The following is a 15,132-nucleotide window of genomic DNA, read 5'->3' as shown; positions in this document are numbered from 1 at the left end:
AAAGATTTCATATCCGAAGCAATGATGGATTCCATGACTTTGCTGATAATTGGGAGCAGGCTGATTGGTCTGTAGTTAAAAGGATCTGTTTTTGCACCTTTTTTGTGTAAAGCGGTAATGTTTGCTGATTTCCAGGATGCTGGCAGATGACCTTGAGCAAAAGATAGGGTGAAAAGTACAGAGAGAGGGTGAGATAGAGCGGCAGAGCAGGATTTTAGGACCCGTGGGCTGATGCCGTCTGGTCCAGTTGCAGAATCAGAGTCGAGGTTAGACAAAAACTCCTCCACCTTGTCAGGAGAGAAGGACACAGAGTCCAGGAGCAGTTGGGTTCGACTGGGAAAGGTGGGAACAGAGAGAGATGGGTTTGGGACTAAAGATTTTGAGGCAAACACAGAGTTGAGGCATTCGGCTTTGTCACGTGCGATGTCAACTGTGTGGCCATTTGAGGTAAGGGAGGGGATGGAGGGGGAACAAACACCAGAAACGGATTTGACCAGACACCACCAGGATTTGGAGGAAGGAGACTGGTTTGAGAGTTCGTTCTTGAGTGAGGAGAGATAGTGCTTCCTGGCACTCCTGAGGGTAGACACACACTTGTTCCGAGCTTGGTGGAAGGAACTGAGATTGCCTTCAGTTGGATTAGCCTTCCAAGAGGCAAAGGCAAGTTGTTTCAGGGCAACTGCCTCACCACAAGATTCGGTGTACCATGGACGGGAGGAAGGGTAAGACAACTGAAGACGAGATGGGATAAATCTGTGCATGAGAGAGATCATTTTGCTTTGGAAGAATTCCCAGGAAGAATTGATGTCAGAGGCAGTGGAGATGGGAGACCAATCCAGACGATTGATGGCTGCTTGAAGCCCGTCCCAGTCGGCCTGAGTGAAATGCCAGACTCTTCGACGCTGAGGAGGCTCTCTGAGAATGGCCAGAGAGATGTCCACTTTGACAAGCACATGATCAGAAGAACCGATTGGAGCAGAAGAGCAGCAGACATTAGCAGGGAAGTTTGTCATAACCAAGTCTAGAAGAGAAGAAACTCCATTGGCTGAGATCCGGGTCGGGAAATTGACAGATTGTGTCAATCCCAGTGAGTCACAGAAGTCCTTTGCTGAGGTGCCATGACTGGTGAGAGAGGAACCCACACCCAACCAGGTGGCATGATGACAGTTGAAGTCACCACATATGAGGAAGAGAGAGTTGGGATGAGTGGATAGAAGTTGGTCCATGTTGTCGGAGAGTGAAATGTAAATTGAGTCATCACTGTTTGGGGGACGGTACAGAACACATATGAACAAAAGGTGGGAGCGGAGAGGAAGCCGTAGCCAGAGGTACTCCTGGGGGTGAGGAGGAGAGAGGGCAGTGCAAGAAGAATGAGGAAGAGAGTTTTTGATAAAGATAGCACCCCACCACCAGGACGAGGCTCCGGTCTATCATACCGGAAGAGGGAGTAACCAGGAAGAGATATTGAGGAATCAGAGACATCTTGAAGGAGGAAAGCCTCTGTTAAGCAGATCAAGTCTGGATTGTCAGAAGCAACCTGTATGGAGAGATCAGTCAGGTTTGAGCGAAGGCCCCGGATGTTTGAGGTCCATACCGTTAAAGAAGAGAGAGGGGGAGCATCGGGTACAGGAGGAGTAGGGTAAGATGAAGGATGAGAGGGGGAGGTAGGGAGAGCAGTTGATAGTGTGTCAGAGATTACAGAAGAGTTCCAAGAAAGGGAAGGATGAGGAGGATGAAAGGTTTGGTGGTGAAGGGATGAGGCAGAGTGAGGGGTTGTTTGAGGGGGGGCATGGGACAGTCGAAGGTTGGGGGGGGTGGAGGCATGAGATAGAAGGGAGACGAGGTGGGGAGGAGGCAACTTTGAGGAGGGGGGAGGGAGAATTTGAGAGGAATGGTATGGGGGGAGATTTGAATGGGAGGAGTTGGGGGGGAGTTTTGAAGGGGAGTGAGGCGGGAGTTTAGGAGGGGAGGGGCAAGGGGGGAGTTTAGGAGGGGAGGGGCAAGGGGGGAGTTTAGGAGGGGAGGGGCAATGGGGGAGTTTAGGAGGGGAGGGGCAATGGGGGAGTCTAGTAGTGGAGGGGCAAGGGGGGAGTTTAGGAGTGTAGGGGCAAGGGGGGGGGATTTGGAGGGGAGGGGCAAGGGAGGAGTTTATGAGGGGAAGGGCAAGGGGGGAGTTCAGGAGTGGAGGGGCAAGGGGGGGGGATTTGGAGGGGAGGGGCAAGGGGGGACTTTAGGAGGGGAAGGGCAGGGGGGGAGTTCAGGAGTGGAGGGGCATGGGGGGAGTTTAAGAGTGGAGGGGAAAGGGGGGAGTTTAGGAGTGTAGGTGCAAGGGGGGGATTTGGAGGGGAGGGGCAAGAGGGGAGTTTAGAAAGTCGATGATTAATGAAAGACGAACATTGATAACAAATTGGGTTTGTTGTGATTTTCAAGTTAGCAATCCGATTCAGAACGATGGAGGAGGGATGGAATGAATGTGAATTTAGACCATGTAGTGAGGGAGACGTATAAGATATTGAATTTCTTTTTTTTGACGTGGAATGAGTTGGAGAGGAAATTGAGAAAAGCCTTTTAAATAGGAAGAAAAACAGCGTGTTGTAATATACCACTGAATAAACCACTGAAGGGGAAAGGTTAAACATATTTTAAATAATATTTAAACAGAACTGTGAACAATCTTATATGCACAAAATACCAACGGGGGGAGGGCCGAGAGGGACCACCACGAGTCACGTGAACAGGGCAAAAGGTGGATGGCAAGGAGATAATGGGGGCGGGGCGAAAAGCACCGCAATACACCTGGACAGAAAGTACAGGATGAGACAACGGCACACGTGGAGAAAGGAAAAATAAATGTTTTTTTTTTTTTGGGGGGGGGGGGGCGGTGGGGTGGGGTGGGGATTTAAAACGTCAGACAGAGAGTATTACGTTCGGTGTAGAAGGGAAAAACTGAGAGCCAAGCAAAACACGATGTAGGGGACTTAAGTTAACAAACACCGACAGGGGTACAAGGCCGCACACGAGGCGCAGATCAGGATTAATTAATTACGAGTTACAGGAAATTCAAACCAAAACTAACTATAAACAAACAATAAAGCATGGACGATAAAGTAACGAGTTGAAATTTGACAAACACACGAATGAAAAAATAACCACTTTGGATGCCCGGAGAGAAACCAAGCCTCCAGGTCGGAAGCTTCAACAACTAGGCCGCGTGGCCGCGCGCGGCACGAGATACTCGACTATTTTTTACAGGTATGAAAGATTAACCCCGATAAAACTTCCGAGGGACACTTAAAAGGTACACACACGTAAGATAAACAGTTTAGACAAGAATACAAATGTGACAATGACTTAGCTTCGAGCGTGCGTGAAGATCGTGGAACAGCTTCGAAAATTCGTGACCGCCCCGATCAAGATCTCGCGAGATCTACTTGTGTTAAAATGTCTGATGATTGTTTTGTATTTATTTATGCGAATGTGTACTTGTATATAACTGTCATTCATCAAAGAGGCTTAGACACTATAGAGCAATTTTTTTTAATCCACAAAAGCGAACTTTTTTTTCTTCAAAAATGTTTTTTTTTTTTTTGCTTAAAACACTGACGGGCACTCATTGATGAACCTCTGAAAGTTTGACTAAGATCCGTTCAGCCATCTCTGAGAGAAATGGTGACAGACAGGCAGACAGACCAACAGCTCTCTTGCATAGTAGACGAGCTGGACCTCAAACATCCAGGGCCTTTGCTCAAACTTGAATGATCTCTCCATACAGGTTGCTTCTGACAAAGCAGACTTGATCTGCTCAACAGAAACTTTCCTCCTTCATGACGTCTCTGATTCCTTAATATCTCTCCCGGGTTACTCCCTCCTCCTGTATGACAGACCTGAGCCTCGTCCTGGAGGTGGGGTTGCTATCTTTATCAAAAACTCTTCCTCACTCGCCCTGCACTGCCCTCTCTCCACCTCACCCCCAGGAGTACCTCTGGCTACGGCTTCCCCTTCACTCCCACCTTTTGTTCATATGTGTGTTGTACCGTCCACCAAAGAGTGATGACTCCATCCACATCTCGCTGTCTGATAACATGGACCAACTTCTATCTACTCATCCCAACTCTCTCTTCCTCATATGTGGTGATTTCAATTGTCACCATGCCAGTTGGCTGGGTGCGGGTACCTCTCCCACCAGCCATGGCTCCTCAACAAAGGACTTCTGCGACTCACTGGGACTGACACAATCTGTCATTTTCCCGACCCGGATCTCAGTCAACAGAGCATCTTCTCTTCTAGACTTGATTATGACTAATTTCCCTGCAAATGTCTGCTGCTCTTCTTCTGCTCCAATTGGCTCATCTTGTCATGTGCTTGTTAAAGTGGACATCTCTCTGACCATTCTTAGAGAGCCTCCTCAGCGTCGACGAATCTGGCATTTCACTCAGGCCAACTGGCACGATCTTCAAGCAGCCATCAATCATCTGGACTGGTCTCCCATCTCTACCGCCTCTGACATCAATTCTTCCTGGGAATTCTTCCAAAGCAAACTGCTCTCTCCCATGCACAGATTTATCCCATCTCGTCTTCAGTTGTCTTCCCCTTCCTCCCGTCCATGGTACACTGAATATTGTGGTGAGGCAGTTGCCCTGAAACAACTTGCCTTTGCCTCTTGGAAGGCTAATCCAACTGAAGGCAATCTCAGTTCCTTCCAACAAGCTCGGAACAAGTGTGTGTCTACCCTCAGGAGTGCCAGGAAGCACTATCTCTCCACACTCAAGAATGAACTCTCAAACCTGTCTCCTTCCTCCAAATCCTGGTGGCGTCTGGTCAAATCCGTTTCTGGTGTTTGTTCCCCGTCCACCCCCTCCCTTACCTCAAATGGCGACACAGTTGACACCGCACGTGACAAAGCCGAATGCCTCAACTCTGTGTTTGCCTCACAATCTTGTGTCCCAAACCCATCTCTCTCTGTTCCCACCTTACCCAGTCGAACGCAACTGCTCCTGGACTCTGTGTCCTTCTCTCCTGACAAGGTGGAGGAGTTTTTGTCAAACCTCGACTCTGATTCTGCAACTGGACCAGACGGCATCAGCCCACGGGTCCTAAATTTCTGCTCTGCCGCTCTATCTCACGCTCTCTCTGTTCTTTTCACCCTCTCTTTTGCTCAAGGTCATCTGCCAGCATCCTGGAAATCAGCAAACATTACCGCTTCACACAAAAAAGGTGCAAAAACAAATCCAAATCAAACGGTCTGAATCCAAATTGATGATCGGAGATCAAGCCATTGGAGAAGAGGAAGGATTTGATATCCGAAGCAATGATGGATTCCATGACTTTGCTGATAATTTGGAGCAGGCTGATTGGTCTGTCGTTGCAAGGATCTGTTGATCCTAACAAACTCCCTCACTCTCTTCAATCCCACTCCTCCCTCCTGGTCTTTAAAACAACTGTTCACCACCATCTCTTATCTCCCCCCATCCAAAACCTAGATCTTCAATACCCCTGCTAATTTCACCCCAGATTCACTTTTTTCAAATACCACCTTCCTTTCTGGAAGTCCTTGCAGTGTGCTTGTGTTTTATACTTCTCCCACCCCTCCCCCCCCCCCTTCCCACACCTCCTCCCCACAAGCCCTCTCCCTCCCACATATCTCCCGATGTCCCTGCTCTCAAATGTTGTGTTTGTGTGCTTCCCCTTCTCTCCACCATCTTGTCTACCGCTCCCCTTATTATATACTTTGTGTGTCTGTTTGATTTTTTGTGCGATAAATGTTTGCTCTTTCACGAGCCTCGATCCTGTATACAAAAAAAACAAAAAGAAAACCGAATGCACCCGGCGTTGCCCGGGTTGTTTTTGAATGAATTTACTACCAGAATTCAGCTTTTACTCGCGGCCGTAGAAGATTGACTACTATAATTCAGCTCAGCTTTTAATTGCGAAATGGGCCCAGCCCGGCCGAGGCGGCCTCCACCGGCCTTGCCACCTCGCCGATAACCTTCCCGGGGCCCGTCCCGACATTTTTTGTTTCAGAGGTTTCCTCCTATCTTTCACCGTTCAGGAGATTAGCGTGTGCAGACAAACAAACAAACAAACAAAAACTTTTCATGTATATTGGAAGATTATGTATATATTTAATTTTAAGCAAAAACAATGGCACTTAGGTGGAATTTGTTTTGAAAGCCATTGATTAGACTTTTTGTCCGATGTGTATTCCAAGTTTCAGCTAGTTTCAATGTATAGCCTTTGAGATATGAGAGCCAACACATTTTGGGTGGGTGGGTGGGTGGGTGGACGGACTGACAGACAGACACCAACATGGATTTGAGGGTTTTCGTCATAAAATTCAAGAATGCGGAAAAAGACGTTGCTGAAATTTCGAACATATTACCTCGACGTACGAAGCATTTTCTTCTGAGATTTGCAGCCGATTTTGTCCAGTAGAAGCCGAGAAACGTATTTTCAGTCCCTATGTTAAAGTTGCATACAGAGAAACTGTCCCATATAAAGGGAGGGGTGCTTTTCGCCTCCCTTGATATGCAGGGCACTTTTCAGATATTATTTTCAGGAAAATACCCGTTTAAATGTAAAACCTGCACCACAAAAATTAACTCGAGCGCAGGAATGGAAATTTAGTAAAATCAGTGTTTTGCCAATCTATGGAGGGAGCCATTTTAGATCGTGTTTAATTCAGTATAATGGATGACTTCGAACTTGTACAAAACACAATATGATTAATAATGTGGCATATTGAATGTACCAAACAACTGTTACTGAGTGATATGTGACATTTATCAGATTAGCACAATAAGAGCTCGTTAGTAACTCTGAAGTCTATAACTCTCCTCTTCCAACGAGCCATTGCCTATAGTAATTCCAAAGCAGTCTATTGTACTGTAATTCACATGTTAATCCTCAAGCTTATTTTGTTGCTATGGTGATGTACATTTTTTTAAAGTTTCGATAAAAGGTTTTAAAAGCAAAGTAATGTGTTATAACCGAACAATTTTAATTCTTCAATCAAAATAGTTGTTATTCAGAACAAAAAAGATGCGTTAAATGTTGTATGAGGTATCCCACAATGCACAGCATTTTTTAAGATGACTGCACCCAGTAACAAATGTCGGTCTTATGTCTGTGCGATAAAGCTGAAAAAATACAGCTTTCACTTTGTTCTCGTGGATAATACGCACCCCAAATGTCGTTTTACAAAGATAAAATGCAATCACAACGGAGGCCTCACCTTTCACAGCCTTTTTGGGTTTCTCCACAGGAGGAATGAAAAGTTTATTTCTCTCCTCTTCTCGTTTCACACACATTTCTGCTTGTCGTTCCTGTGCACAGCAGCAAATTTTCAGCCATTGGATTGCGGGGTACAAAGATCAAGCAATGCAACTACACAAACGTTTGCGTCCAGGTCAGCATACCCTTCTCTCCTGCATCACTTTCCTCCATCTCTGCCGTTGATCCAAGAAGTATTCCCCAGAAGCAAGCTGCTTATCCACCTGGAACACACAAATAGGTTCTTTGTTGAGCAACAATCTAACGTATAGAAACCAAAACTTAAAAAGAACACTTTTCAATCCATTTAAACCACGATTTGGAGAGTAAATTGCAAGGCCGTTTGGCACACCTTTCTCTCCAGCTGTGGAGGAGGGAACGGAGTGTATTCCTTCTTGGGCTTCTTCGTCTTCTTCACAATCTTCTTCTGCCGTGTCAGGTTCTTATGCTTGAACTTGGGCAGGAACCGATCCCAGTCCTCATTGCGGAGTTCTGGGTTACGGGCGAGTTCCTGCTTGATCATCAACGACTGCGCGCCACGCAACTTGAACGAATCAATATGATAAACTTTTTTTTTTAAATTCCGAAGGCACGTGCACATGATGGGTAAAACAGCAATAAGCAGAGAAATTAAGATGTAGAAAAAAAAGTAAAAATAATAAAAACCTTTCACAATCACAATTATGAACAATCTGGCTAATGATGCATTTCTCAGCTTCCAACAATCACCTCTTTGCAAAACTCACTCTAACAGTTCAATGAGCTTTGACTTGCAGATCAAAGAAGGAAAGCAAAATCAAAAAACGACACAAATGAAATTGCATAAGGACCATGCCGCTCACCTTGATGTTGTAAATGGGATGTATATTTTTCATTGTGTCCAAAACCACCTTTCGTACCTTCAGAGATAAAATAAAATCAATACAAGAGGGTATTTTGGTAAGTGCAGAATTGCTGCACAGGTGTAAGCAAGAGTACGACACGTGCACACGTAAACCAAAAAGCAGCTTTGCAATATGGATGAGAAGGCAGGTCAATAACAAGGACAGAACATTTGGTTAATAACACTTTATATAGTTCAAAAAGTGTGTGTTTAGGGGGTATAAACTAGAAAATAGAATTTGATGTGAATCCCTTCAATCGCTCACAAGTTATCGTCGTAACAAAAACAAACGACGGACGGACACAGATTGTCAGAGGGACAACCCAAAAGCATAATGCCTCCGGGCCTTCATTTGTGAAGGCATAAAAGTTCATAGTCTTGGGGCTGGTGGGGAGAATACCCAGTTATCTCTACGTAAATACAGATCGTACAACATCACCTGGTGGAAGCCAGTATTAAAAGTTCAAATAAATTGCACAGACAGAAGAGGGGGATGGGAGAGGGGCTGGAGGAAACAAGCGTTACGCCTCGGTCCCCCGTCGGTGAAGTGATCTGAGTTGACAGTGGAAGACGCAAGGCGGCCATCTTGGATTTTGACGTGGCGACCCAATTGTCAATAGCGTTCTCCCTTATGCGTAGATACACCCACACACCAGATTAGAAGTTAGTAGTTCGTTTATTTTTCAAGATATTTCACTCACAAGGTTCAGACATATATATGGTGGCGGCCATCTTGGATTTTGACGTGGGTTGCACCCACACACCAAATTCGAATGTGGTCCTTCGCTTACGCACGCACGCACGTACGCACGGACGGGAAAACCATAGTCCCACTTTCGCTCCGCGGTGCGACGGGGGACAAAAAACTGAGGAATATGAGGGGGAAATCCGTCGACAAACCTCTTGAAGGCCAGAATGGGGCCCGAGTGCAGACACCGTGTTTCCCTGCACCAAGATGTAGCATTTTGTAAGCAGCTCCAATGCCTGGAAAAGAAACATGATGGTTCTTGTCAAAATTCCATAGTCTTGATGCTCTTTCCCTCTATCTTACTGTACACCAGCCAATTGCAGGTCACTACAAGACAAGGGCTTCAATCAACTGCATTGAGGGGTGTTTGAGCATACGCCACGCTTGCTAGGTGGGAATCTAACCCACATTTGCCGGTGGAGAAAGAAAAGTATTTGACCACTCGACCAAACAGCCAGCTCCCATCAATGTATTACCATAATCATTGTTCCTCTCTGACCCCATATAATACCTCGTTCACACCTAAAAGTAGTTCCATCCCAAAGGGCATCTGTGTTTCTGTATGTCTCTCCCCCTCATCTGTGTTTCTGTATGTCTCTCACTGCCTCTTTCTGCTTCAATCTCACAATCTCTCTCAATCTCTCCCCCTTTCTAAATCTCTCACCCTTTCTAAATCTCCCCCCCCTCTCAATCTCTCCCTCTCTCAATCTCTCCCCCTCTCAATCTCTCCCACCTCTCAATCTCTCCCACCTCTCAATCTCTCCCACCTCTCAATCTCTCGCCCTCTCAATCTCCCGCCCTCTCAATCTCCCGCCCTCTCAATCTCTCGCCCTCTCAATCTCTCGCCCTCTCAATCTCTCGCCCTCTCAATCTCTCGCCCTCTCAATCTCTCGCCCTCTCAATCTCTCGCCCTCTCAATCTCTCGCCCTCTCAATCTCTCGCCCTCTCAATCTCTCGCCCTCTCAATCTCTCGCCCTCTCAATCTCTCGCCCTCTCAATCTCTCCCCCTCTCAATCTCTCCCCCTCTCAATCTCCCGCCCTCTCAATCTCTCGCCCTCTCAATCTCTCCCCACCTCTCAATCTCTCGCCCTCTCAATCTCTCCCCACCTCTCAATCTCTCGCCCTCTCAATCTCTCCCCACCTCTCAATCTCTCGCCCTCTCAATCTCTCCCCCTCTCAATCTCTCCCCCTCTCAATCTCTCCCCCTCTCAATCTCTCCCCCTCTCAATCTCTCCCCCTCTCAATCTCTCCCCCTCTCAATCTCTCCCCCTCACAATCTCTCCCCTCTCTCTCTCAATCTCTCCCTCTCTCTCAATCTCTCCCTATCTCCCCTCACTACCTCCATGTGGTGTGCGCCCAGCATTTTCATACCTAGCCAATGCCAAGTGTGATGGACATGTGGGAGAGGACAAATCTATAACAACAACACAAACTCACACCTCAAGTTGAAAGACAAAATTAATAATTTGCACTGCACCAACGTCAATATCCTACAATGTCTAAATACGTTTGTTTTTGTGCTTTTTGGAGAATTAATCCACGTTTAGCACAAATTTATTTCATACATCGCTATATTATCCCAGCACAACCATGCATTCACCTTCCCAAACCCCAACTATCCAGCAATTTCAGTGTAAATTTTCTCGTTTTTCACGAATGGCTCCAGTTGCATACATGTCCATATTCTTGGCTTTGGCCTCTTCACCATGCCAATAAGTTACCTTTCACCATAAATGTACAAATCTGTCTTCTCAAAGAAGCAAAAATAATGCAACAATGTTCGACCTTAATGCCATGGATGCCCCCCCCCCCCCGCCCCCTCAAGTGGAATACACTCAGTCAGGCCGGATTCACATGGCCTCGGCCCTACTAAGGCATAGTTTAGCGTTACCGAGGGCAAGAAAACCACCGTCAGGTCAGTGTCCGCACCAACCCTCCTGTGTGTGTGAATGGAGTAAAGTACACTGACCTTAAGTGTGGAGCCTTTCGGTCCAACCAGGCGCTGGCGACGGTTCACAAAGCGCTCACGTTTTCCCAAGAGGCCTCCAATCTTGATGATATCACAAGCCACATCATCTTCAAGAATCCGTATGGCCTTTGCCACAGCAGCCACAACAAATGCAGGCATGTGTCCAGGTTAGCTAATGTATTGGGCCTGTTGTACATCTTGTGCTTTGTACACAAGTGAACATCACAGGCTGCATGAGATAAACTTCTGGGGAAAATTGCATTTTCATTCTCTTGCTTCAATCATTCACTTTGCTGATGAAGCCTTATTTATTTATTTATAAAGAGTAAATGACTGACACATGTAACAGCTTGTCAGTCAATTATTCTGGGCATGTTGACATTCAGCTCTAAATAAAAGGGCATTCTGTCTTGCAAGAGGAAATCTTGGTGAACTGATGAACACGCGAGGGAAATGAGTCTAAAGATTTGTGCGAGAGTGTAGATTCGTCAATAAAGTTTTATCAGCAACTGAAGTAAAATGAACAAAACTGAGGACAACGTAGAGCAAATGCAATGATCTGAGCAATACACGGTTCATCCTTTATCGTTACACCAACGATCCTGAAGGTTGGTGATGCCAAATTAACAACCCAAATATGACAACGTGTGTACGTGACAAGAACGAAATCAAATGAGCCACTGAGAAGTAAACTGGGCTATCCAACGTGATAAAAGCTCAGGTTCCCATATTGAATCACATTCACCTGCCAAAAGGTGTACTGACCTTGAAAGAGTAACTTTGGTACACGTCATTAAATTTGGCTCTGGATGGGGGATAGCCCCCGTTTACCTTTCAAGGGCTCATTTTGTCACTTTTTTCTACCAATACAATCACTTTGATTAAGTTACTTCATTCATTGCTTCAAAACCCTGGTGTTGGGCTAGCGGCTAGGGTGCCGGCTTAGGATCCAAGGATCCTGGGTTCGAATCCCGGTCGATCGCTGAATTAACGCCAGGGGGGTTGACTCAGCCTGTCATCCTTCCGAGGTCGGCTAATTGAGTACCAGTTCACTGGTAATTCCCTGTGCGTCATAAAAGGCGACAAACAGGGTTGGCGGCAGGAAGGGCATCCGGCCGTAAAACATTGCTTCAAAAAGGGGACCAAAAAACAACAACAACCACGGTCCCCGAAAAGGCCAACCCCCGCTTTGCGGGGGAAAATGGCCTCTAAACGGTGGTTTTTATTCATTGCTTCAAAAAGGGGACCAAAAAACAACAACAACCACGGTCCCCGAAAAAGGGCAACCCCCGCTTTGCGGGGAAGAATGGCCTCTGAAAGGTGGGGTTTTTTAAAATTAATACCATACCTGTTCGAAGGGAATGCTCCTTGCCAGTAGTTTAATGAGGTCTCGCGCCTTGATGATAATGTAAGGGTCGTAGGTTTTCCGCGTGGTCGATAGTCATACTGCCTTCAATGCGGTCCAGCTCCGCCTTCACACACTGAATGACCGACAGCAAGCAACTACAACTGACTACTTGCAACAACAGTCGGAACCTCCTTTATAATTCACTACGATTTTCCAAGATAGGATATCCAGTCAGTTTTCTGTTATGTGACAAACACTCCTCCACAGCATCAGGGGGTTGGGGGTGACTGAAGGGAAGGGGGTGACTGGAGGGAAGGGGTAGACTGGAGGGAAGGGGGAGACTGGAGGGAAGGGGGAGACTGGAGGGAAGGGGGAGACTGGAGGGAATGGGTGACTGGAGGGAAGGGGGAGACTGGAGGGAAGGGGTGACTGGAGGGAATGTGGAGACTGGAGGGAAGGGGGAGACTGGAGGGAAGGGGGAGACTGGAGGGAAGGGGGTGACTGGAGGGAAGGGGGTGACTGGAGGGAAGGGGGAGACTGGAGGGAAGGGGGTGACTGGAGGGAATGTGTGACTGGAGGGAAGGGGGAGACTGGAGGGAATGTGGAGACTGGAGGGAAGGGGGAGACTGGAGGGAAGGGGGAGACTGGAGGGAAGGGGGAGACTGGAGGGAAGGGGGAGACTGGAGGGAAGGGGGTGACTGGAGGGAAGGGGGTGACTGGAGGGAAGGGGGTGACTGGAGGGAAGGGGGTGACTGGAGGGAATGTGTAACTGGAGGGAAGGGGGGGGGACTGGAGGGAAGAGGGGGGACTGGAGGGAAGGGGGGGGGGTCTGGAGGGAAGAGGGGGGACTGGAGGGAAGGGGGAGACTGGAGGGAAGGGGGTGACTGGAGGGAAGGGGGTGACTGGAGGGAAGGGGGTGACTGGAGGGAAGGGGGTGACTGGAGGGAATGTGGTGACTGGCGGGAAGGGGGTGACTGGAAGGAATGTGTGACTGGCGGGAAGGGGGTGACTGGCGGGAAGGGGGTGACTGGCGGGAAGGGGGTGACTGGCGGGAAGGGTGTGACTGGCGGGAAGGGGGTGACTGGCGGGAAGGGGGTGACTGGCGGGAAGGGGGTGACTGGCGGGAAGGGGGTGACTGGCGGGAAGGGAGTGACTGGCGGGAAGGGGTGACTGGCGGGAAGGGGGTGACTGGCGGGAAGGGGGTGACTGGCGGGAAGGGGGTGACTGGAGGGAATGTGTAACTGGAGGGAATGGGGTGACCGGAGGGAATGGGGTGACCGGAGGGAATGTGTGACCGGAGGGAATGGGGTGATCGGAGGGAATGGGGTGATCGGAGGGAATGGGGTGATCGGAGGGAATGGGGTGATCGGAGGGAATGAGGTGACCGGAGGGAATGAGGTGACGGGAGGGAATGTGTGACGGGCGGGAAGGGGGTGACTGGCGGGAAGGGGGTGACTGGCGGGAATGGGGTGACTGGCGGGAAGGGGGTGACTGGCGGGAAGGGGGTGACTGGCGGGAAGGGGGTGACTGGCGGGAAGGGGGTGACTGGCGGGAAGGGGTGACTGGCGGGAAGGGGGTGACTGGAGGGAAGGGGGTGACTGGAGGGAATGTGTAACTGGAGGGAATGGGGTGACCGGAGGGAATGGAGGAAATGTGTGACCGGAGGGAATGGGGTGATCGGAGGGAATGGGGTGACTGGCGGGAAGGGGGTGACTGGAGGGAAGGGGGTGACTGGCGGGAAGGGGGTGACTGGAGGGAATGGGGAGGGGTTAACGGAGGGTGTGGCGACTTGAGGGAAGACGGTGATTGGAGCGACATGTCAAAAGCTGTACACAAAACCGGTGCAGATTCCATTCATGCCGGCCATTGAGAAAAGCACGTACATGGTCCATCAGAGCCTTCTGTACGAGGGGCCAGCATTCCTTCAGATATGGCTCTCGGTACTTTGGGAAAAGTGTAGCGAAAGAACTTCTCTCCAGCAGGCCGCAAGGATTGTCCTCTCGAGTAAATGCCGGCTCTTTCCAGCCATCGGGTACAGTCTGCAGTTCTGGCTCTAGAAAGAACACACCAATCAAAAAAACAACAAAAGCCTTGTAATTGTATGGGAATGTCTCCGAGGTGGGAAAGTAAACCGGAGACGTTTGTACATGAACGCACCGTCATTTTGCTTTCCCTCAGCGAGGCTTGTCCCTGCCTTCGCCATCCAGTCAGCTACAGCTAGGCCCAGACACGTCTCACCAAAATATCGTCTTGTCTTCAACTCTCCACTTCAAAAAAGGTTGTCACGAAGGTGCGTTCACAATGTTGTTATTTTTCAAACTCGGTTGTAAATCATTTGTTTTGAATTGTATCTTTTGTTTCAAATAAAACCACGCACAAACGAAAGACAAGACGAACTACGAAGTCACGAAGCGTGCACAACTATCGCGAGATATACCTGGGGTTTTTTTTTCCATTTTGGTACTTGCTCCCACATTATTTTCTCTTTTCAATAATATTTTCCGAAATATCAATAGCTAATTAATTTAGCTATGACAACAAATTTAGGTATTGAAATCACTGATCTCTACGACACCGTTTAAATTTAAATAATTTGAATAGCTTTTCCGGGTCACAGTTTGATGCCACGCGACCACCATCTTACCACTCTCATCCTCCCTTCAAACGCGTGTGAAGTCTCGCGAGAGTTGGCTAAAGTGTTAATTTTTAAATGAAAGGCAAATGCCATCTTGTCCAGCAATAAACGACACGAATGCACAGTTTGGAGGATGTGGAAGAACGTTTGATCTATTAGTGTGCCATTATTTTCTTGATTATGAACTGAAAATGTGCAGACGCTAATACTTGTTGATATCTGGGTGTGTTCCATCAGCAATGAGCTTGTAGAGAGAGAGCGCTTGCCAAGTGATTTCATA

The 15,132-nt window shown here is 48.0% G+C and overlaps 1 protein-coding gene across 1 annotated transcript in view; it reads right to left on the bottom strand.

The window, feature by feature from the left end:
• Positions 1-14,639, bottom strand: part of LOC137431500 (KRR1 small subunit processome component homolog) — a 29,419-nt gene extending 14,780 nt beyond the window's left edge. Inside the window, 10 exon segments of the mRNA XM_078782225.1 lie at positions 7,232-7,322; positions 7,416-7,493; positions 7,622-7,798; positions 8,112-8,168; positions 9,053-9,136; positions 10,870-10,995; positions 12,218-12,305; positions 12,307-12,350; positions 14,101-14,270; positions 14,375-14,639. Coding sequence (XP_078638351.1) covers positions 7,232-7,322; positions 7,416-7,493; positions 7,622-7,798; positions 8,112-8,168; positions 9,053-9,136; positions 10,870-10,995; positions 12,218-12,305; positions 12,307-12,350; positions 14,101-14,270; positions 14,375-14,420 — 961 coding nt within the window. The 5' untranslated portion in view covers positions 14,421-14,639.
• Between the last annotated feature and the right edge of the window lie 493 nt (positions 14,640-15,132).

This window comes from Myxine glutinosa, chromosome 7 (assembly GCF_964187855.1).
Source record: "Myxine glutinosa chromosome 7, kmMyxGlut1.1, whole genome shotgun sequence".
NCBI classification, from domain to species: Eukaryota; Metazoa; Chordata; class Myxini; order Myxiniformes; family Myxinidae; genus Myxine; species Myxine glutinosa.
Note: the sequence above shows the minus strand (reverse complement) of the source record. Positions and strands in the feature narration are given on the sequence as shown.